This window comes from Plectrocnemia conspersa, unplaced genomic scaffold (assembly GCF_051122295.1).
Source record: "Plectrocnemia conspersa isolate PC_06_02 unplaced genomic scaffold, ASM5112229v1 ptg000009l, whole genome shotgun sequence".
NCBI lineage: Eukaryota > Metazoa > Arthropoda > Insecta > Trichoptera > Polycentropodidae > Plectrocnemia > Plectrocnemia conspersa.
In genome coordinates, this window is record NW_028277173.1 from 29,419,456 (window position 1) to 29,443,817 (window position 24,362).

Below are 24,362 nucleotides of genomic sequence, written 5' to 3' on the forward strand. Positions count from 1 at the left end.
TATAATAGTAAAAAGTCGATTCTGAAAACATGTGTTGAATATGTTCTCATTATTCTCAGCTGAGAATTAAGAGATAAAAAATAATAATCATAACCCATTTATCGCTCTAAAATAATTTTTGAGCAGTAAATTATTTTAATTGCATTATTTGGCGTTTGTTCAACTTTTATCGTTTACTAACGTATACAAGCTTGACCTAGAATTTTAATTTGTTGTATATTAAAAATCAACATGTGCTCATAGTATACATTGTATACAATAATCATAGGATAATGACAAATTAAACATAATAAATGATTAAAAATGCGTTCATTTAATTTTATAAGTATAAAAAATAAAGCTTATATATTACAAATAAATTTGGTTACATTTCATAATTAATATAATATTAAACTAAATAAAAATACGTATCACATAGTGTGCGTATTCCTAATACAAATACACAATGGCATTCTCTTAATTAACCTTAGATATGAACGTAGTATTTGCTTAATATGGTGGTATACGGTTTCGACGTCGTTAAAACTTGGCATCGAGTTCATAATCTAATTAATTATTAACACTCTCCATACTATCATCACACTCCATTCAGTATTTGCACAAACGATTAGACGAAGACGCTCTCGCTAGGAACAATGTCAATATTAACTCTCCAAAGTCAGCTACTACGTTTCTTGGCTGTAGTACAAAGATGCCAAAATGGGGTCGTTCTCCTCCTCCAACGATGGGTAATACTCTTTGGTGAGAGGATCTATAATTTCATAATAAAAATAATTAATTAAAAATATTGTTTTTGACACAAAAATAAAATTCAAAGGCAAAATGGATCCAGATCCTTCATTTACTTGAATTATTTTTTAATTTAATTGTTTTATACATATATGATATTTTAATTAGAGATATTTCAATACCTAATATATATGGCCTAGTTCGATTTTAATTATTCTTCACGATATCCATCCGTGAGATTAGGAAAATCTAGAAGAACCTAGTCTATGATGAGCGGTCGGAATTATAATTATATAATAATCACTACTTCCGATCTCCCAGATACGATAGAACTTTTTTAGAAAAACACAAAGTTTCATATGGGATTCAAACCCATAAATTTCAGATAAAATCTATATAGTTAATTGATGAAGGAGAAATCAATTCTAGAAAACTAAATAAAACTAAATTACTATTAATAAGCATTTATAGTCAACGACTATAAATGCTTATTAATTAATTTAACCACTCGTCTATCATGCTGGTTAAATTTTTGCCGTCTCTCTAACCACAAACGTTTTATTTTTATTATTTGTTGAATTGTATTAAACTAACACATCTGTAAACATAAAAATATTGATAATCGATCAAAAATAATGTTTCTAAATTGTGAAAAGTTGTTTGAACTTTAAACAAATTTTATCATTAAAAAAAAATTTCAGTTACGACGAGATAAGAGGTGACTCGTCGATGGATATGTAGATGCATCGTCCAAATCTCTATAGTATGGGTTTTCAGAACTTCCCTATTCGCCTAATGATGAGCTTAGGCCCTGAAGTCCAACGCCTGGGCTTCACTTCTGGATTTAGCACAAAAAGTACTTCCGCAGAGATTGCAATATTCGACATGATGGACTATTCGAATACTGAATATTATAGCAAAAAATATATAAATAATTTATATATATGTATAAAACATAATTAAAATAAATCACACATAGAACGTTTCGTATTTTAAAATGGTTCTTAATTTTGTATTAAGTGTTCCTGCGCTTTTAAACATCCGCTTAGTGGCAGTTGATGTTTGTTGATGAACAGTACATCCAGCGTTATCTAAACATATTTTACATAAAAATATGATTAGCCAGGTAAAAAGCACTTGTCGCGCATAAATCCGCAAATGAACTATCAACAACAGTCTTCGTTGCCTTAAAAAACACAAAAGATAATAATTTAATTTACAAGGCCGACAGCAAATGGAATGTGCTACCCGGAATGACAAGTGCAATGTTGCCAAATCTTAACATGTGCAAACTATAATAGTCAAGCAAACGATTTTTATAAGGAAATAACAAATCTAATTCCACTTTTAAAACATCGCAACTGAAGCCATATTTTGGTCCAAGTGTAAAAAAACTGTTGTATATTTTAATTCAAAGATTCGTACATACCGTTGCAAAGTCCATAATAGGGGCATTGACTTTGTCCTTTAGTGTACATCCTAGCTCCTTGATAATTGCCAGAAGGACCATAATTACAGACGTAGTACTCAAATTCTACGCCAGCTATTATGGGATGCTCAGTCGAGAAGCTATAACCGGTATTTATGACGGGATTAAGTTTTTTCTTAGATGCCACCTTGGCTTTTTGCTTCTGCTCGTAATATTTCAATCTATCCTGGACTTTTTTATAGTCCTCGTATTTCTGATACAGATGATTGAAATCGTCCATTTGCTGCTTATAATTCTTGGATTGATCGTTCAGTTCCGTGACTCGACTCAAATAGTCTTTGTACTCTTTCAACCTAGCTTTGTAATCTTCGTTGTTTTGAATCACGTTCTTATATTTCTCGTAATACTGATGAAGAGTTTTATTGTAAGCTTTCCATTCTGAATCGTACTGACTGGCTTCGTCGTATTTAACTTCTTCTTTTTCCTTTCCTTTGGGCAGATAAGCATCCCAGTTGTAATTGTTCCTGTTCGAATAATGACCGTTATAGTTGTCTATATTCCTAGCCTGTCTGGGATTTTCGCCGTCTTCAGGCACGTTTTCCGGACCAAATCGTTCCAAAAAATCTACCATTCCCGTCTCTCTTTTATATCTGTACTTCTTTTGTGGATATGTCCTTTTAGCGCAGCCGATGAAGCGAGTGTTTCCCCATGCCAATTGGGTAAAATGACCGGTCACGCTGTCAGCTCTGAAACACGATTATGTAAATAAATTTAAATAAATCACTAGAAAGCAATACAAATTAAGACATAAAATAAAGATGGTTAGGTATGCTATAAACTTATGGAAATAAAAAGGATCTAGGAAACAATATTATTATACGCTATTAATATAATGTTTGCACTGCATTTAAAGATAAACACACTTGAAAAACATTGTCCTTGCAATAAAGTATGTATTTCTCTTCAAATGGTATTATTTTTTTAATACTCAGATACCGACGAGTATTTGTTTTGGTAAATCGAGACTGTGCGTCTTTAATATTTTTCATTTAGTTTTCTACAATACTGTAAATTAAAATGCAAGTGCGACGTCTTAAGCTAGTCCTTTTTATATTAATTGAATTGGCAAGTACTTGTTTATTGCGATAAAGTGGGCTTTTCATATGTCGAAAGCTTAACGCAGATGCGTTGTATTTTTGCTATCGTTTGCATCTGCACTTCAGTTAAGTCGGTGACGTTTTTATTTAGTTAGTAACTAGCTTTTTTATTACAATTAACGACTCGTGATCTTCCAAAGTGACGGTGACGAACTTTGAAGTCGATTATTACTAAACTTGAGTTGAGTTGAGTTTGAGTTGGTTATTATATATTTATACTTAAATGCTTTAATAAGTAGTTTTAAAGAAACAACTTGCTTATATACGCATTTTTTAATATTTAATAAATATACAAATAATAATTTACATATATTGTTGAAGAGCTTAAAATATAATCGAAATTCCGTCCGGCAAGTGTGTAAAATATTGTATTTATTTTATTTTTTATATAATTATAATATCACATTTTTGACCTCTAAACTTTTTTTTCTATGATTTTTTAACGGAGTTGCGAATTTATTACTTTTTTTGATATCTTGTATATTTTTTTAATTTGCAAGCTGCCATTTTAAATTAAGAGAGCTTTTTTAAAATAAGTTTCATGTCGATATGATTAAAACTACGGTAGTTATCGTGCCATTTAATTTAGTTACATGAGAAAAATATACTTGGCTAAAAAATGTATTTTTATATCGACGCGTTACTCATTCGAAATAATCTCTTCTATATTATAATGATAAGGTTGTTTTTTTTAATTTTCTATCAAGAATTTCTAGGTAGATTGTCTGAGCATATATTGCAGAGGGACTCATGAAGCGACTTAGCCAGTCTTATTTCAAAATGGCTGCTATTAAAAATATTTATTACGTTAAAAAAATTTTTAAAATTGTAATAAAATCAAAAATCTTTTTTTATTGAAATTAAAATTAAATTTAAATTTGCCAAAAAATATATTTTCATGTATTTAATTGGATATTTGAGGAAACGATAATTGTCGTAGTTTTAAATATATAGCTAAAAATAGATCTTATTAATATCTCGGTTAAGCTTGTTATCCAGTCTGATCCACCATATCGTTTCAAAATGGCAGCTATTTAAATAATAATAATAAAAAATACATAACGTTAAAAAGAGTAATAAAAATTTTATTTAAATTAAAATAAAAAAAAAATTAAATCGATTTTATCTTTACTTTTTTCTAAGACTTTATCACCCGAGTTTTTTTTATTTTTTGAATAGCCGCCATTTTGAAAACATAAGGCAGATCAGACCAGCTAAGAAACTTAGGCGAGATATTTAAAAGTTATATTTTTAGATTGAATTTAATGCCGATTTCATTAAAACTACAGCATTTATCAGGTTCTTAAAAACCCTCACAAATGAGCAAAAAATTAAAAATGAATTTAATTTTAATTTATATTCATTTTTTACTACCTGTTAAAATATTTTTTTATTCAATTAATCAATAAAATTAATAAATAAATCTGATAAAAATATTTCCTATAAAAATCAGACAACAGAGTAAAAAAATTATAAAAATCTGCTGCCTACAAATGACTAAGCCACTTGGAATTATATCTGTACTTATTTTTTTATTATTTATTGCTATTTAAATATTAAGTAGCAATAAATATAAAAATTTGCATAGCAACAATAAACGCATTAAAATATTATAATTCTCATGATAATAAAAACATAATTACACCTATAAAGAAAACTATTAGATATGGTATTGATCTGTTTTGAAATAAGATATCTCAATCTAAACAATAATAAATTAAACTAGTTATACCCAAGAATATAAAAAAATATGCTTTGTATTTTTTAATAATATATTATAATAATAATACAAAAACAGGTCAATTTTTTTTAGAATTGAAGCAAATATGTTTTTTAACATTGATTTAACAATTATGTAGATGTACTATGTATAATAGAGCTCATATATGTACTTCTTAAAGTTACATTCAGATACCATATGAGATGATGAATCAATATTTGGCTAATACCCTTATAATTTATATGACAGTCTTTTTTATATTTAAAAAAAATTCATTACAAATAAAATTATTACTATAATTGATATGATAATATGGTAAAAGATATCAGTTATCACAATTTATTTAATTTTAATTATTGTTTAGTTTAAATACTTTATTAGAAAACATTTCTAAATTAATATTGCACTAACATAGTTCAACAACGCAGGTAGTCAATTTTTTTCCCGGTGTAACTATAGTTCATTGTACATTTTTTTTTATTTTATGCGAAATTTATATTTTTATCTAAAGGTTATTTAAAATCATGACCCAGAACAAGCAGTCGCCAGGGACGTCATTTCAATTTTTTTCAGCGGGTGGACAAAAGTCGTTTCTTTTACATTAACATTTTATTAAAATTCATAGTATGCATTTTTTTGACCAAATTCAAGGGAACCCTGATTAAATCTACGTCAAAAGCAATAAAATCGTGCTGTCACCATCGCAGTAGAAACGCTCGGTTAGATTTGAATATACTTTGCCCAATACTCTCATATCAGAAGTGCAGATTATGAAGGAATATATGAGATGCGACTTCTGTCTGTATTTATTATTTTATAAACTCATAATATTTACAATTTACAATGGATAAAACATCTATATGCATTACATATATTCAAACTACACTATGTTTGATTAATCACGTTTTTCAACTTTAAAAAAAAGCAAAGTAGCAATAAAAATACAACTAGAAACTTTGGATTGATCAGTCAAAAAGTAAATGACAAGATTATTCGTCGAAAGCAAATCAATGAAATGCTTTTGTTAAATGATGTTTACTGACTTTGATTTCTGGACAAAGTATAGTAGATAGTAATATAGTACATACTAACATAGACATGTCTTTAAGTCTTCATCTAACAAACTCAAATTTTTGTATTTTTGTAACCTAGTGATACATATTTCAAGCTTTCAAATTTAAAAAATGCTTTTCTTTTCGAGAGACTTATTTTGCATCTAGCCCCATTTTAAGTGAAAGGCTTTGTGATAATACATCTTCTAGTTTTAGTGCAATAATAAAAAAAAAGTATACATACACAAAATTATCCACGAGGTTCTTATCGAAAAACTCCACCTCGCTGTACCAAGAATAGATGGCTTGATCCCATGGTACTCCTCCTTCCGACAAGAAGAGGTTCTGTCCTACGCTGAACCTAGCTGCAAGCCGAAAGTCACGTCAAACAGAGGTCAGTGTGCCATAGAACGTTCGTCTTATTTACGATCGTCGATTTGAATAACACAAATCGACGTCGCATTAATTACGCGCTAATTTATACTTACGGCTATTTCTGAAGTCGTCGTGCTCGAAAATACACTGATCCGCCCACCTCTGGGCTATGGTGGCCAATTCGTCATCCCAGTGCTGCAAGTGACAACATCCGTTATCGAAAGAGCCCTAACGATGAATCATAATAACAAACTCACCAGATACTGCATGTCTACGGCTGGAGGTTGAGGCCCAGGAGATCCTTTCGCCTCCTGTCCGCTCGCTATCCTGGACCTCAGTCTATTGTGTGTGTTCAATATTGATTGCTTCTCGGACTCCGTGAGACGGCCACTTCTGGATCCGTAGCCGCACTGGGGTCCGATACCCTGCGATTTGAAATTAAAATTAGCGATATCTGCGGTGACACCTGAATATCAACCGGTTCGCTTAGCTCCATTGAGGTATTAATTCATTCAACAGTTGCCATGGTGTCTTTTAGTACACGTGGAATACGGCAAGTTAGCACATAGTGTGAAATTCTTATGTAATTTTTGACTCCGTCTTGGGATTTAGTTTAATATTTGATATAAGTATAAACTGTAAGCTCTCACTGAATTAAATATGATTTTAACAATGATGATATTTGTAATAGGAGTCAAACAGGTGTGGAACCTGACCTATAGTCATCCGTTAGATAATATTTGGATAACCAGAATCATGTTACATAATCGTTCAAATGTCTAAGAAACAATACATATTTTATAATAATATATTTACTAATTGAAGATGCTATATTTGATTCCTGACACAAAAGTAAATTTGCCATCTAACCACAAACTTGTAATTTTATGATCAATATACGATGCATCATTAAAAATCTTGGCTTTTCTACATTATGCTTATTGGGTTTATTACAAAATAGCTATCTCAAGCATTTTTAGATATATTTATTAAAAATTATTCTCGTTGCAAAGGATGACACATTTACAGAGTTCTTGTGTTCATATTAAGACTATTATATCAATATTACGACTTACAATAAGTGAGATTCGAATGAAACATATCTAAACCGAATTTTTCCCAATAGGAGAGCGCAAAAAAACAATTATCCCTTCTCAGAAGTCAAAAATCAACACCAAAAGCAATAAAATGTCACGCCATCACTGTCACAGTGGGAACGCTCGCTACCGAGAGTTTCCACCTCGGCGGCGACGACACGACTTGATTGCTTTTGACGTGAATTTTTAATTTCTGAAAAGTGATAATTGTTTTACTAGCACCTGTCAGATAAATTATATTTTCACTGGTAAAAATATACCGGTGAAAATGTATTTTGATATGATTTCACTGAAATGATATATTTAAAAAAATATTTTCGGGATAGATTTTTTTACTACTTTTTTTAGATTTTATTTGAGGGATGATCCGAGAATTTTTGGTTTAGAATCAGGGACGTCACTTCACGTTTTTTTTATATTATCCTATTAATATTAAAAAGAAATATAAAAACTATTGTTACACTTTTGTGTAATCCCAACACCATATTTATATAAGAAAACATTAAAAAATTCGTTAAAAATCTTAGAGAGAAAAGTAAAAAAGTAAAAAACATTTTAAAATGTAAATTAAAAAAATAATTAAATTTAAATTTTATTTAGTTACTTATTTGGAGTTTAATCATTTTGATAAAAAAATTGTTTTAAAAATATCTTGGTTAAGTTTATAAGCCAGCCTGATCCACCATCTTGTTTCAAAATGGCGGCTATCCAAAACATCAAAAAATCGTTAAAAAATCTTAGACAGAAAAGGTAAAAATTATTTTAAAATAGAAATTAATGAAGAGGTGGCACTAATGTAATTTATTTTTTATTCTGAAAATTTCGTTGCCCGCCGATAACGCTTAGTCCAGAAAAAACGGAATATTTCGTTATCCAACGTTAAATTTTTTTTTTCTTTGGATATTTGAGGGCACTATATAAATATGTGAATCAGGTAACATACTAAAACATCTCGTTTAAGTCTGTTTCCTGATTCACAATTTTATTACTAAATGACGTAAAATTAAAAATTAAATATCGTAACTTCGTTAAAATAATTTAAAATATGTATACATTAAAATAAAATAAATATTTTATTTACATTTTGTTGTAATTTATTTGGATTTATGAAGACACGATACTGTAGTTTTAATTATATCGGCAAATTTGTAAGTCAAGTAAAAAGGTTAAAAATATTTTATAACAGATATTACAATTAAAAAGTATACTTTTTTACATTTTTTTGCAATTTATGTGTGGGACACGATAACTGTCAGTTGATCTGACCGGTGTCATTTTTTTTGTTTCCATTTTTTTCTCTCACTTTTTTTTCAATTTACCCTAAAATTATAACCAGAAACGTTTTGTTTTATATTCTTATTTTTGATTAAATTTAAGCTAATAACTAATTATAAACATGTATATGACTTTAAACCAGTAGCATGTATATTATATATAATTAGTATGTCTATAAAATTATGTATATGATTAAAAAAATAAATAAAAAATAACAGTCAGACATGAAATTGATTAAAGTAAAACATTTTGATAATATCTCGAATAAATTTGTTAGCAAGTATGATCCACCATCTTATTTAAAAATGGCGGCTAATATTTTTTTAATTTCGTAACTCTTTTTAAAAAAACGTAAAGAAGTAAAAATCATTAAAAAATAGAGTTTAAAACAAAAGTGTATTTTAATAATAATGTAATATTTTAATATCATTATTAAAATTTAAAAGAATAATCTAGAAATACTTAATTGATAGAAGTTGAAAAAACTAGGGTCAATGTGGGATTCGAGCCAAGGTATTCGATATACTATCGTGCTAGAATTCAGCCATAAAGTCGATATCCATACAAAAGCAGTCGCTCCCAATTCGATCGTCATATTTAGTCCAGCTAAGCAAGCACGTTGAATCGACTTGAAGACTACTGCGTCGCAGCGTCACGACAACGGACAACAAAGCACATATCTATAGATCATAATTATTATAATCACATAAGATTTGCCTTTTCTAGCTTTTTCCTAATCATAAAATGAATGTCGAGGTGGTTAAATAAAAATCGAGCTATTGAAGCTTATTAAAGGATTAGTACTATTGTGTATGTATGTATTATATAAGACCGATAATATTTAATAAAATATTAAATAATCACTAATTTATTACACATGTGGCCCACCGATTAAGTGTCTTAAAAAGGGTGATTGACCCCTGGTATACAAAGTTAAATTCATACCTGAGGCTTGACTAGGAATGTGTCATCAATAAAAGGTTTATATTAAGTTTGTGAAATGTTGTTGCTCATTTCTATTTATGTAATGTTTTTCCTTCGATTCAAGGTCTTTAACTTTGTTTGTTTATAAACACTATACTTCTTTTGATTTAAATTTTTTGGAGATATTTGCGTACAAGGGTGTTATTTATGGCGCAGGCAATGGACTTCGATAACAAAATTAAAGCCCCATTAGATTATCGAATGAGTCACGCGGTCCTTGATCTTGTGGGGCTTTAACCCTTTAATTTATTTTCAGTGATGTAACGTTACACTTAGACTTATTTGTAAATCGTGACAAACTTGATTACAATAAAACGTTGAATGATAAATAGCGGAGAGTTGGTAATGAATTTTACAATTGTGTGTTTTAGAGACGACGTAAAACATAGGACAGGTTTGAGGTTGTTTTTTTTTTACATAATATATAATGGTGTAAAGTTTTATTGTCATTTTCCTACTCTAACACAAATAACTCTTATTCGATGTGCCTATTATTTAATTCAGTAGTACGCAACCATTTCAGCATACTTTAATATGTGTTATATATATATTATATATATTATATATAAACTTATTAAAAAATCACCAATTTTGATCGATTAATATCAAAATTATATAAATAAATAATTTATCTACATTTTTAATTTTCCACAATGATTAGAAAACTTATGTAAAATTACACATGTATTTTATGTAGATTTTTTAAATCGACTTTAAAAAATCACCAGGGTACTCCAAAACCATACCTAAGATAAAAATTAATTCAAGGACACGATAATTACCATAGTTTTAATCATTTAATCATAAAACTTGCTCTAAAAATAGATCTTGTGAATATCTCGACTAATTTTGTTATCCAGACTGATTCGCTTACTCGTTTAAAAATAGCGGCTAATCAAAAAAAAAACTTCATTAAAAATAATGCTAGAGTGAATTTTTTTATATTTTATAAAGATAGGATAACTGCTAAAGCTTTAATCATATTGAATTTAGATCTTTAAAATATCTAGTGAATGTATGCTTGCACCTGGTATACCTTGTTTTAAAATGTTTGCTGAAAATGAAAATATGGGCAAAAAATAACTAAAATAAAATCATAATTTTGAAGAAAAAAAAATGTTTTTTTCATTTTTTGCTAATTGCGGGTGTGTGATATATTGAAATTTGAAGAAATAATAACTGTTGTTGTTGCAATCATATTGACATGAACGTTTTTCTTAAAATAAATATTGTAAATATCTTGTTTAGGTTTGTTAGTCAACATGATAATCTAGCTATTTAAAATGATCGTAATCTTGTTTAAAAATCTTAGAGAATAAAGAAAAAAGTCAAAAACATTAAAAAATAAAAAAAAAAAAATATTATTTTTTTCTTACATTTTCGGAATTTATGTATGTGGAATATAACAAAATTGAATTTAAATAACTGCCGAAATTTTTATCATATTGCCAAAATCTTATTTAAACTACATGTAAAAATCATTACTGTACTTAAAAAATCCTAGAGAAGAAAGATCGAAAACGTTCAATTAAAATAACATTAAAATTAAATTGATTCGCAATATAAAATAAACAAATAAAATTTAAAAATTCGATATGGTTTTTTATTAAAATGTATAGATGTAAAAATTTAAATTTAAATTTAAAAAAAATGGTGTAAAACAAAATTTAAAAAAAATTATGGGATAAAATTTAAATTGAGGGCATAATTACTGCCGTAGTTTTAATTATATCAATATCTAGTTAAAAATATATGTTTTGTTATTTTTGCCTACACGATATTGTTTCAAAATGGCAGCTATATAAAACATTAAAAAAGTAGAAAGGGCAAAAACGTTTCATCATTGAAATTAAAATTATTTAAATTTTATTTTTGATATTTATGTGAAATATAACGAAATTTGAGGAAACGATAACCGTGATAGTTTTAATTATATCGACATGAATCTTATTCCAAAAAATAACTGTGTAAATATCTAGGTTAAGTTTGTTATTTATAAATGTAGAAAAAAAGATAAGATGTCAAAAATATTATAGAATTTGAAATTAATTTTAATTTAAAAAATGTCATTTATAAGGTATATAATAGTTTTTAGAACACGATAACTGTCGTTGTTTTTAATCACATCGCGACGTAACATTTTCTAAGAATAGATCTTGGCTAATCTGGTTATAAAATAGCGGATATTCAAAAAAACACTTCATTAATAAAAAATAATATAACTACCTTTTAGGAAAACTACTAATTTTATGAAAATATAAATTGTAGAGGTGAAAAGTAAAATTATTTAAATAAACCAATTTTTCAGATAGCAATTAAAGCAGTAGGTTTTTAAAACTCGATATTATAAATACTAATTAAAGAAAAATTATTACTAATTAAAGAAAGCAATTAGTGCAATGATTTAATTATATTTATATTTATTAAACTTTACTCATAACAATATTTAAATTGTGGATCGTTAAATAAGCAATAGTGAAAATTGTTTGTAAGTAAATATTATATAAGAAGAAATGCTACGAATACAAACTTTACTATTTGTTAAAGTAATTCATATATATTAAAGCCTACGCTTCCAAAAAGTAGGTTTATAATCGTAATATTTTGGGTTTAAATAGATATACAAGTGGCGTTAAATTAGTTAAATTAACAATATCTGACTTCACGCTGGGAAACCTTGTGTGAATTTGAAAATCGCAAGGATCACAAATTGATAAAGGATTACCTGTTTATAGAGGCCAAAACGTATCTGCTTATTACTGATTAACACTAATTAGCATAGTTGAATTTAACCGTGACATTGACATTGATGTGACGCAACATGTTAAATTTAAGTCTGCTTACCATATATTTCAAAATATATAGTATGGAACGCTTTTACTTAAAGGGTTGTAACAATACATTTAAAGTTGTTATTTTAAAGCAGCTCTTACTTGGTACTTGCACATTGTGTGTTGTGGGTTGAGGGCGCAATAGTCATCGGCCAGGACTCCGACGAAGATCGACAGAATCGTGAGAATCAGCAGAGAGTCAGCTCTGCCAGAGCAGGCACCAGCTCTGGCACTAGCAGCCATGCCTATTGCTGAGCAGACGGACGAAGAGTGACCTCAGCGGCGTGCGGCGCTCCACTTTTATAAACCGGCGTCAGCTTTTCTTCGCTTCGGGGTTTGGCGCCTACCCGCGCGTCGATATCCCTCGGAAGAGGAAAACTTTTTCGGCTGTTTGTTTTCGAGTGAAACACTTGTGATTCAATGTCTTTGTGCATACTCATCGTACTTGCGGTCTTAGAAATGTTTCTTTCTTATGCATTATTCTTGCAACTGCATTCAGTATTGTTAATTTGAAAATATTTCTATACGCCAGTGATACTCGAACTTTTTATTATCACACTACTACATGGAAAATCATGGTTATATTTGTTATTGCAGTAGTACATTTTTAAATTACAACAGTTGAAATAATGCGTAACATAATAAATGTCATCATATATCGTGGTACTGCGTCGTAATAGTCTTCAGTAGCTTGGGAATCGATTTACATTCTAAAGGATTCAAGGTTCTGCTTAGATACACCAGATTAGACAGTCCAAGAAAAAGCGGTTACTTTTCTCTGCACTCCGAAGAGTCACTTGCTTCGATTCGACATAGTCTTCACTGGTTGCGAGTTCAAGCTGAACTTTCGTGAAGTTCTGAAGTGATTTTTCTATGACAGTTAAGATTATTTACGACATTTACAAAAGATTTGTATGATTTATAATGAATCCGCTAATAAAAACATATTATTAGTATAATGAAGTGGGAGGAAATTCTTCTTTTTCCGATTCCTTAACTTTCATCTTGGGTTGAATAGATCCGGCAGCAACAGAATTTTCGAAAATTTGTGATTTTTACGAAATATAAATTTTTAGTATTAATGACGTCGGAAAGGAAATACATTTCTGGTCAATTCACCATCGTTCCTTTTAAGCGGGCCTCTAAAACGCTGTTTTGTCTGCACGTGCATATAACAAAAAAATAATTATTTTTATTACCCGTCTTACCAATCTTGTATAAGTTAATTGCAACGCGATAATTTCGAGTGGTCCTCAGTTTTCATTACTTTGTCTTGAAGCCGAAAAAGTGCTAATTTGCAGCCAAATAGACGCCGGTTTAATTTATAAACGTATATAAATTATTACATATATATTTATAGAAAAATGGAAATTGAATATCGAATTGTATTATTGTCTGCTGTGATTTCGGTAAAGCTGCTGTGAATGTTGTAATGTGTTCTCGCGATGCTCTTTTGACGAAGCGTCACATATTTTATATTTCTGATACGAGACAGCTCTGCGAATCGCAGATGAGGATGTTTGCAAATCAATTGCATCGCTTCTTGGACACACCCACGAACTGTGTAAACGCCATAAAATAGAAACAGTCAAGATATTCTTTAACCAAAGAGTAGAATAACATAAATAAAGGACGGAATAGCGTAGTCCGTAACGTCTCAGACTAGTAACTGTTAGGTTGTGGGTTCGAACCCCAGTAGCGGTATTCGAATTTTTATTTATAATAAAAATGCACTAGTATTAAAAAACCAGCTGCAGTGACATCTATTGGTTATAAATTATATTACACATAATAATTTATAATTAATAATAAAGATGTCATCGATTCACAGACTGAAAAGTCTAGTGGTTAATACTTGTATGTATTCATTATATCTGATTTACGCAGTTGTAACGTATTGCGCTTATGCTTGTCAGGTTACAACGGAAGATTTAATAAATAAATAACAATAATATTATACGTAAAGTAAAATATATTGTCTAGCGCGCGTCCTTTCCAAACAAAGAGTAGTTTAGCGGTACACACAGGTGTTTAACTTTTCGGTATGGATGTGCTATAAGATATTCCGTGCAATATTTAAAATTATTAACGCGTTTTTTTATGAGACCTTGTTGTGGAAAATACTTTTGGGGAGTGTTTTCGTTTGTTGTAAATGGTCGTCAGATTATTCTAACTAATATACATAAAAATGCGCTGCACTGCTGGTTCATTATCCTTCGTTTCTTTTTGGCAGACTGCTAAAATGCCATTCATTTTTATGTTCTATCTAATGAATCTTACACAAGTTAATTGCAACGTAATGATTTTGGATTTCCCCAACATTTGGTTATATAAATATCAGTATATAAAATGGATATTACGGACCAATTCAGCTTAATGTGAAACTTATAAATCGAAAATTTCACATTGCGCGGCCAAATAATCTTAAATACATTATTTAAATAAAGTTGCAGTTTGAGAGCGAAATATATTTAATTATTAAGTTTTTAAATACTAAATTAGCTTTTTAAAAAATTATCATATAGATTTACATTACAATCCAGTAACAGATTTTTTTACCCATATTCTAAATTATTATATTCATAAGTACATATAACTAATGGTTTACAAATAAGCTAATTTTTTATTCAAAAGTTGATGCCAGTTTCAGCAAGTTCATTTAACCTAATTGACAAGATGTTGAATAAAAAAGTTTTTAGTTACAAACCAAAAATAAAAGATTGGTAGCTCTATTTTGTTGCTATGAAGGCATTGAATATATACATATGTATGTGATTGGAGCAATGATCCTGACTTACACATTTGAAGACCGATATAAATGTTTTTGTTCAGAATTCTTTTAATTTTCGCCCAAAGCATAGTTGATTTCCTATGAAAATATATAAATCACCAGTGTCGCCGTTTAATGTGACATTTACTCGAAAGATGTTAGCTCCACTGGATGCGAGTTCAAGCTGAATGAATGAAAATTATTTTTTACTACAGTTTTACGGCTTATATATGATCAAGGAAATACAATAAAAAGTAATGATCATCGTTTATTCCAAATCGAAAGTAAAATGTTAGTCTAAATGGAAGCTGTAAATAAAAGTGTAATAGTAATAATTAATTTACAATCCAAAAAAGGGATTAAATAATCTAGCTAATATATTAGGTTGCATAATCTGGCAGCAATGAAATTTTAGTTTCACTATATTTTATTAATTTATGTATATTTTTAGTGTTTGTGTAAATGTTTAAATGCGCATTTTTTATGATGAACTGTTTTCGACTAATACATACAACTGATATTATATTGTAGTATATTTATTTTAGGCAGAACGCTAAAACGTCACAGCTTTGCAAATGTGTCAGTTTTATCGCTTTTTTAACAGATTTTGTACAAGTTAACTACAATGCGATGATTATGGGTGATCGCCATTGATTTAAACGCTGATTTTGAATATGATTATATTTTTTCTCACGACCGACACAATCACCTCTACTTTCGCATGACACAACTCTAGAGCATGGTCATTGCGAACAATGAACATTACCCATGCTGCAATACTGACTTTTGTGCATCAGTACTTAGCCATGAAAATTATTAAAAAAATATAACATTGTCAGTATCTAAGCTTATTTACGATCGGAGAAAGGGGGGAGATCAACGCTCTACTCTACCTCAATCATGTCTAATTTTCTCGGTTTTATCTGTTAAATAATTTATTTGACTATTTTAGCCGCTAGTGCTAGTACTTTCAAAGAATAATTCAACAGCTGGTTATGGTTATTAAATCTCTAAACTTGTAATTTAGGGGAGGGACATAAAAAAATCACGAAAAACCTGTGACGTAAATGATAGAATCCACCTTACGAATAAAAGTGTAATTCATGGTTTTTAAAACTCTGCATGGCTATTCTAGGTGTTCCGAAATGATAATTCAATAATGTTTTGTTAAGCTAAACATTTGAAAGCTTTATACATATAAGTACATAAGTTTAAAAATGCATATTTTCGTTTATCTGATCTATATATTCTGTTTTAGAATATGGTATCTATTTTGTTCTATAGAGTGCAGTTTTTTTTAATTTACTCAGTTTTATTAAAACCAGCGAAATAATACACAAGGCAATATCTCACTTAATCGTAAAAAATATTACAAAAAATACTTTAACAGAAAAGTTCAAATGCTAGAGGAAAACAATCTACAAGAGTATAATTTATTCATCACCATAATAAATAATAAAAAATTGTAAAACAGAATAATGAGTATCTTCAATAGCGATTTTCTTACAACTTTGTATTATCCAAATATTCTTAGACATTCTAAAATATTATAATAATTTATAAAAATCTATTTATATACATTAAATCAGATCTAAAAAATCAAGATTTTATAGGTAAAAAATTGTATGTAACATTATCTTTGTCTCAATTTTTTACATTGAAAACTTTGTATTTCACCACAAAAGTTGTGGATAAATCTTAATATATAAATCAATTCAAAAACATTTGGAAATATTGTTGTATTTTTTTGAAATAGCCTTTTTAAATTCAATCTAAAAGATGTTATTTATATAGATTTTATTACTACAAAAAATATTCAATACTTCACTGCAGATTTGAGCGTTTCTTATATTAAATACCGTTACTGACTTAATAAAATTACAGCTAAGTTAACTTAACAATTTTTATTAAAAGAATCACAAAAACTTATTGTTTTTTTATTTAATGACTGTGCAAAGAGATATTTTTTACAGGTAAATCAAACAAAAAGTCTATTTGTACGTAATGTTATATCGATCCTTCAATATAATATAGATATTTAGATAAATACGCTTTCTTATCAAGATGATAAATTTTAAGATTAAGATTTTATGAGAAATCATATTTATCCCAATAATAAAATTTGCATGAAACAATTTTATTTAATGCAAATTTCACTATTGTCATTGGTGTCAATCACTAAAATGAGATACTTATACCGTAGCAAAATTTTCTAATCTGAGTTGTACTCATATTTACAATTTTAACGAAAGCATCACTTTAAATAATGTGAGCATCGATCTATATTAAATATTTGCAGGAATTTAAGCATAGAAATTAATGTGATTAAAAATGATTATTTATACATGTAAATTAATCGGTTATTTGTTAACTGACACTACAGAAAAAATGCACCCAAGGTTAACTACTGCTTATTTATTTTTTGCATAAAACGAATGATACATGTTTCATAAAAAAATGACAATGCATGTAAGGAATATTATAATACTTTTCCTTCCGTGTCCAACAAAAGCTCGCACTATATTTCGACAAAATTATCTGGGATTCCTTACTTACTCACAAAATAATCCAATACGAGGAAAAACGACACCGATACTCCCAAATCTGGAATTTGCATACGAAAGTCATTGTATAAACCTCGAAACATATAATTTAGTAGCGCAGGAAAACGATTAAAAATTCGATTGAAAAACCGCATATGAGGATTATATTTTTACACTCATCACAGTATGACTGTCGTGGTTTATTTTAATACTTATACCGTTTATTTTTTAAGCACAGACTATTAGTGTTATTTTGAAAGTCGCTAATAACAATCCATTAAGAGGACGTCCTCAGATGATTGCGCAAATAATCATGTGGTCATTGGTTTGCTTGTTTGAGAACCTTAAATCGACTTTAACTCTCACAGGACCAATGACGCCTCAAAATAAACTATTCGAATATAACAGGTATGTATTCATTAACGTAACAAATAAACAATTTTTCGACTAAAAATAGACAAGAATTGTTCGTCATGTTGATGAACCAGTGTTAGGTGAAGGACGTACTTATAAAAAAATATAAATATTTATGGCCAAAGTAGTAAACAATCGCTTTATTTATAGTATTCATATTAATCTTCTAAATTAGCGATACAAAATTGTAAATTAAATCTTGGATTCTCGGGGCGAAATACTAGAAGTATCACATGAAATTAAACGTACGCTAATTATATAAATAAAATGTACATACGTAAAATAATATTTAAAAACAATATAATCATTGCACGTAAAATTTAAACACCATTTCATTTTTATAATATACAACAATATACGTGCAGTTTAAAAGTATTTTAATGAGAACATAAGATTATGATAAAAATTCTGGTAACAGAAAAAATGCATTATATTTTTTCTATTGTATATTTAATGTTGCACTCTAGCACGACTATGTTAAAGTAACATATTTAGGAGCACCCAAACAATGATGTTTTGATTGTTTATAAATTACTATCTCCCAGACACGATAGAATTTTTAAGAAAACTAGTTTCTCGTGGATTCGAATCCTTGACCTTTCGGTCTGTAAGTAATGACTAATGATAATCTGATATGATTTTTATAAGTACAATACAAATAAATATATTTATTATTAACATGTAACTATTATATATATAATACAAATACATTTATCAATAATTTAATATTGAATGAATGTATGTTTAGATAGTCTCTATGCCAATCTACATATTTTGCTATTCAAAACTACACAAAACTATACATTTTTGCATTTCAAAAGATAGGCACACCCTATTACCTTATTGTCAATCCACCTCTTTCTTAATTCAAAGCTTCAAAAAGTCCTTCTGTTATAAATAAGTAAATATGGCAATAAATTTCACTCAACCACAAGTCTATTTTTGCAATATTTTTACATATACTAGTATAGTCCATCCATGATGTTAACGCTCATCATCATTGTGTTTGAAATAAGGGTGCGTATACGCGTGCATGCATACATATACAGTTTTCCGCAAATTTGTTTACACCGATAGAAGAAAGTTACCAATACTAAATCAGACCATACGTTAGAAATTGAATTAAAAATTATAATGTATTATATTTTTATTATAAATTATTGTCATGTAGTGGTATTTTGCAATCAATAATATTCTATTGGTATTTTTTTAAATATTATACTAAACAGATATTCAATCTGGAAAGTGATTCCAAAACTGATCTCATGTTTTTGAGTTAAATATGTATATAAATAAACAAAATAAGCAGGAAAGTGATATTTTACATTTTCCTCAATAAATTGAATTAAAAAAGGAAAAATTAATTGAACGTGTAATTTCACATGGTCATCCTAAAATATTTCTCACCATTACTACATCGATGAGCGTTCACATCTTGGATAGACTGTACGATAGATTTGTATCGCGTCTGAAAGGAATTAGTGTTAATAATAACCTGAATTATTAATTAATCTCAATCCTAAGAGGGATAGCGAAATAGCATTTATTAAGCTTTAATAATAGTTGATCTTTACTATAAAACAGAAAATACAAACGGTGAACAATAGTGACGTCAATATAACCAACGTTTCTATTATTAAATTTCAACCTAAAAGTTTAAAGTTTGGCTAAATAGCGACTTACGTGCTACTGCAATACCTAAAAACAAGAGACTAACTCGTTGTATATAGCCAAATATTAAAATAAAATGTAATAACGGGATAAATAAATTTAATTATAATGAATAACGAGCAACTCTAGAGCTACACTGGCAACACCGAAACTGAGCGGCAGAAAATGCAAGAGAAGCGACTAGATTGGCGATGCGACGGAAGGACGTGTTTCGCTGGTCAGCCCAGTAACAATTCATATTATGAAACTTTAAGCAGTGAATAAAAACATCTACAACAGTTAACCTGTGTTTCGTTGCAAACCCTTCACCACACATTTAAAATTAACAAAACTTATTAATTAAAAATCAGACAGGTTTTTATATAATACATACATACATAGCATATTATATATGTGATATAATCAATGACTAATAATTTTAATCTAGATGAAATAGTGGAAATTATGTCACATAATAATATAATTAAGATAATATTTACAGTGTATCCTCGGATTGCAAGTACTTTGTTTACGAGTGTTTCGCAATACGAGCAATATATTTTTATGGATTTTGACTTGATAAACAAGACTTGCAATACAAGCAGTACATATTGCGAAAATTTCTCCCCAAATGAGCCGATTATTCTTCCTGACAGTATATGATTCTTCTTGCAATGAAGACAGTATTTGTATGGTGAAATTTGCTTTGATATGCAAGTATCTGTAGTACGAGAACGTTTCCAGAACGAATTATGCTCTTAAAACGAGGTTCAACTGTATATTTATTGTGTATTTTTTTAATAGAAATTAATATAGTTAGTAAGATGCGTTTTTAGGGCTAAATTGCAGTATCAAAAAGGGCGACTGACTTAAGTCTCGTTTTATAGATTTATAAATTTCATTTATGTTATCAATCGCCGGTAAAAATGTCTTTCGCCATTGAAATACTTTCAATGTGAGTACAATAATATTATATACCTAATGATATTTACCAAAAAAAGTGTTGTTTGATCTTCAACTCAATAACAACGTAACATGCATCACAGTTACAAGAATCGCATCCTGGCAAATATTTCCGGATGTTTGACTAACTAAACAAATAACACTAGAGAGATGGGTCAAGAGATTTTTATCAAGTGTGTTTCTTGGCCTTGAGGAGTGTCAATGGCTGTCGAGAAAAAAAATCTCGCCGTTAATTAGCATCCGAGAGTGACAAACGAGGAGAACGTTGACCATCTAAGAGTCCTTTGGCCTTGAACCTGAGGCTTCACTTTCGCGCCCACGGCAGGTGTCGTTGTTTTTCTCAAAGCGACTCCTTGGGCTCTAAACCCTAAGACCACCGGCCGCTAATTATGCAAAAGCCACTTGATAAACAGCCTCGCTCATGTTGTAAAAGATCCAACAAAAGGCTTCACCTCAATCGATGACAGCTAAAGACCTTCGATCTGTGAGTTCCTCTTTCTGGAAACCCTACTTCAATCCAATACAAACGACAATCAACCATATGTGATCTTTATCATCTTTATCGCAGGAAAGTCATTTGTGAGGGGAAGGAGCAGTTGGGACATTTGCCCCCCACTTGAATTTGACCAGAAAAATGTTTCTGATTCTAAACCAGAAATTCTTAGATTATCCCTCTAATCTAAAAAACAGTCTCAAACTATTCTGAAAATATTTTTTTAAATATGCATATCAGAGAAATCATATCGGAATACATTTACATCGCTAAATATATATTTTTACTAGTGAAAATATAATTTATCTGGGAGGTGCTAGTAAATACATTTACATACTTATCATTATTTATTTACATGCGATGAATAAGTGTTACAGTGAATGTGTATTTTTCAGTAAAGTTATATATATTTATATTTCTACTAGCAAAATATAAAGCTGAGAAACGTTCATTTACTGTTCAAACCCAAACCTAACTTGACCAAATAGTTCTCAAAATAAGTATAGCTTTAGAGCTTTCATTAGGTCAAGTCCAAAATACAATCTAAGCCAACTCATCTCTCAGCGCAAGAAGAAGTACAGATATTGTAATATGTTTTTAAAATATTTAAATGAGACTATTACTACATGTAATAGGCGATGACCCCAATTAGCAGTAAACACAAAAAATACGCTTTCTTTGTATATTTTTTTTATCTAATTAGCTATAGGTGAACAATCTCATTGTATAATACTATCGTAATAATAATACATTTTCCTTCTTGTCTCTAACATTAGTCATTAATTTCCCTTTCGTTTCTGAATATTCAAAAGTGACATGTCTAGATTTATTGTATTCGTGTTAATAATCATATCTTTTTATTGTTTATAGAAGAATCCACTTGACTAATGGATATTTTTTTAATATTTCAAACACTTTTTTAACAAGGTAAATGATTAACGATTTAACACATAAGCGCTTGTTATTCTACACAGTCATGGATTATAGAAAACGATGCTGAATTAGTCATAGATTAAATTATGCACAAATATGTACATAAATATTGTCTATTGTAATGCGATAATAAGATGGTCATATAAACATACAAATCGTGCATAATCAGAGATAGTTATGAGAATTTTATATTTATATAATATTTATTTCCTGACTGCAAGTCTCGGGTTCATTAATTGAACTACCCTTCCATTCAATAATCGAAAATCTTCTAACCATATTTACAGTCCTGAGAATCTTATTATTATGCAAATAGATCATTAACCCCGGTGACTAAGCTGATATATACAAGGATAATTTTTAAGACTAAAAAGTAGCTTCTTTGTAAAATGGAACACCACTGTTAAAAAAACTTTTTTTGCAGATTAAGTCAATGTACAAAGCCTTCAAAATACAAAGAAAAAATATCCGTCACCAACGCACTAAGATAACACGTGCATTCGGGACTGCCATACAAACGGCCGTTCGTAATCTTGTTTCAAAAAACTACTCAAACGGTCACCGTTTTGTAATTAGCCGTTCAACTGAAAGGAGCGAAATACAAAATCTCACATGGGACTAATAGGAATGCGGGCAACAATTTCTGACCCTCGAAGATGCGCTTCCTCAGTTGAATTAGCATACGCTCGCAACGTAACTTGAAACATATTCTGCATTATTATATTTTTTACGATTTTTCAAAAGCATAAATATGCGCATAAACGATAAAACAACGCAATAACACAACAATATACGCGTAGCATTTGCATTGTGTTTATGCACTCGTCCTTTCTTGCATTTTTATATTTATGCACATTCCACTGAGAAGGTTTCGTGCTTTTCCTTTCTTTTTTTATTATCGAAAAAAAGGCCAATTCAGAACATGACTCCCTTTGAAAGTGAAACGAACGCAGGGCAACACCTTTTGGTATTATTTCGGGTTGAGGTCGTGGACCCATTCGGACCTTTTGTGTGATTTATATGTAAAAAACACAAAATATCAATCCTACGAGAGATCAACGCACCCAGTCCTGTTTAGTTAGTGGTGAATCGTATTTGGGATCTAAATTGAAGTCGAAATATATACAAATAAATATAATCTCAAACTGTGTGTTGTGCTCGTTAAAATCGAATTTAATGTGTAATTGAAAAGGGTTTTAGGGTCTCGCGAATATCGCTGATAATTTTTGTACATTTCTGTCTTACATTTCCATATATGTAAAAAGGGAATTTCTTAAAAAATATACAAAGATAGAATTACATTGTTCCTACACATGAGAATACACCGGTATTTTAATTATGTAGGTAAATTTTCATGCATAATACATATTTTACATATTTTATTATAAAATGTATGTATATTTAATTTTTTTCTATATTATCAACAAAGCTAAATACGCTATTAAAAATAAGTATTCTTTGAAAATTACAGATAATTATTCTACTTATATTCTGTTATTATCATTCTATTCTCGTCGCAAAATATTCTTTCAATGTTATCTATATCAATGGTGGCAAAAAAAAGCATGTGCATTTTTGAATTATATAGTAAATGCGGCATCACGACGGTGTCATTTTTGTCAAAATCTCAAAAATGAGATGATGCGCTAACGTGATTCCCAAATCTAAAGTTGTTTATTCCATATTCTGATCGTTAATTTCGGATAGTCTTACGCAAATCTGTAATGTTATACTCCTTATTGACAGTAAGAGCTGGTAGTACGAATTCGTATTGGAATATGCTGTGAGTATTAGAAATTTAAATTATTTGACATAATAAACTATTTTTTAAAGTATAAAAATTTATAAGAAACTAGCTAATATTATACTATTTCACAAACAACACATTTCTTATATTTTTTAAAATATCAACAAATTATAATAAACGTATTTTTATTGGTTCTTAAC

At 29.2% G+C, this 24,362-nt stretch overlaps 1 protein-coding gene across 1 annotated transcript; it reads right to left on the reverse strand.

Moving 5' to 3' along the window:
• Nucleotides 1-292: 292 nt before the first annotated feature.
• LOC148232581 (uncharacterized) lies at nucleotides 293-13,527 on the reverse strand. The gene is made up of 6 exons (XM_088192638.1): nucleotides 12,752-13,527; nucleotides 6,720-6,887; nucleotides 6,576-6,657; nucleotides 6,332-6,452; nucleotides 2,159-2,904; nucleotides 293-751 (listed from the first exon to the last, which is right to left on the reverse strand). Exons 1-6 carry the CDS (start codon nucleotides 12,890-12,892, stop codon nucleotides 666-668), a joined length of 1,344 nt encoding a protein of 447 aa, XP_088048764.1. The 5' UTR covers nucleotides 12,893-13,527; the 3' UTR covers nucleotides 293-665.
• Nucleotides 13,528-24,362: the final 10,835 nt, after the last annotated feature.

Coding starts and splice junctions, on each gene's coding strand:
- LOC148232581 (XM_088192638.1), bottom strand. CDS start 12,892: ATGGCTGCTAGTGCCAGAGCTGGTGCCTGCTCTGGCAGAGCTGACTCT. Junction 6,888..12,751: donor ACACAATGTGCAAGTACCAA/GTAAGAGCTGCT, acceptor TTCAAATCGCAG/GGTATCGGACCCCAGTGCGG. Junction 6,453..6,575: donor CGACGACTTCAGAAATAGCC/GTAAGTATAAAT, acceptor TTCGGCTTGCAG/CTAGGTTCAGCGTAGGACAG.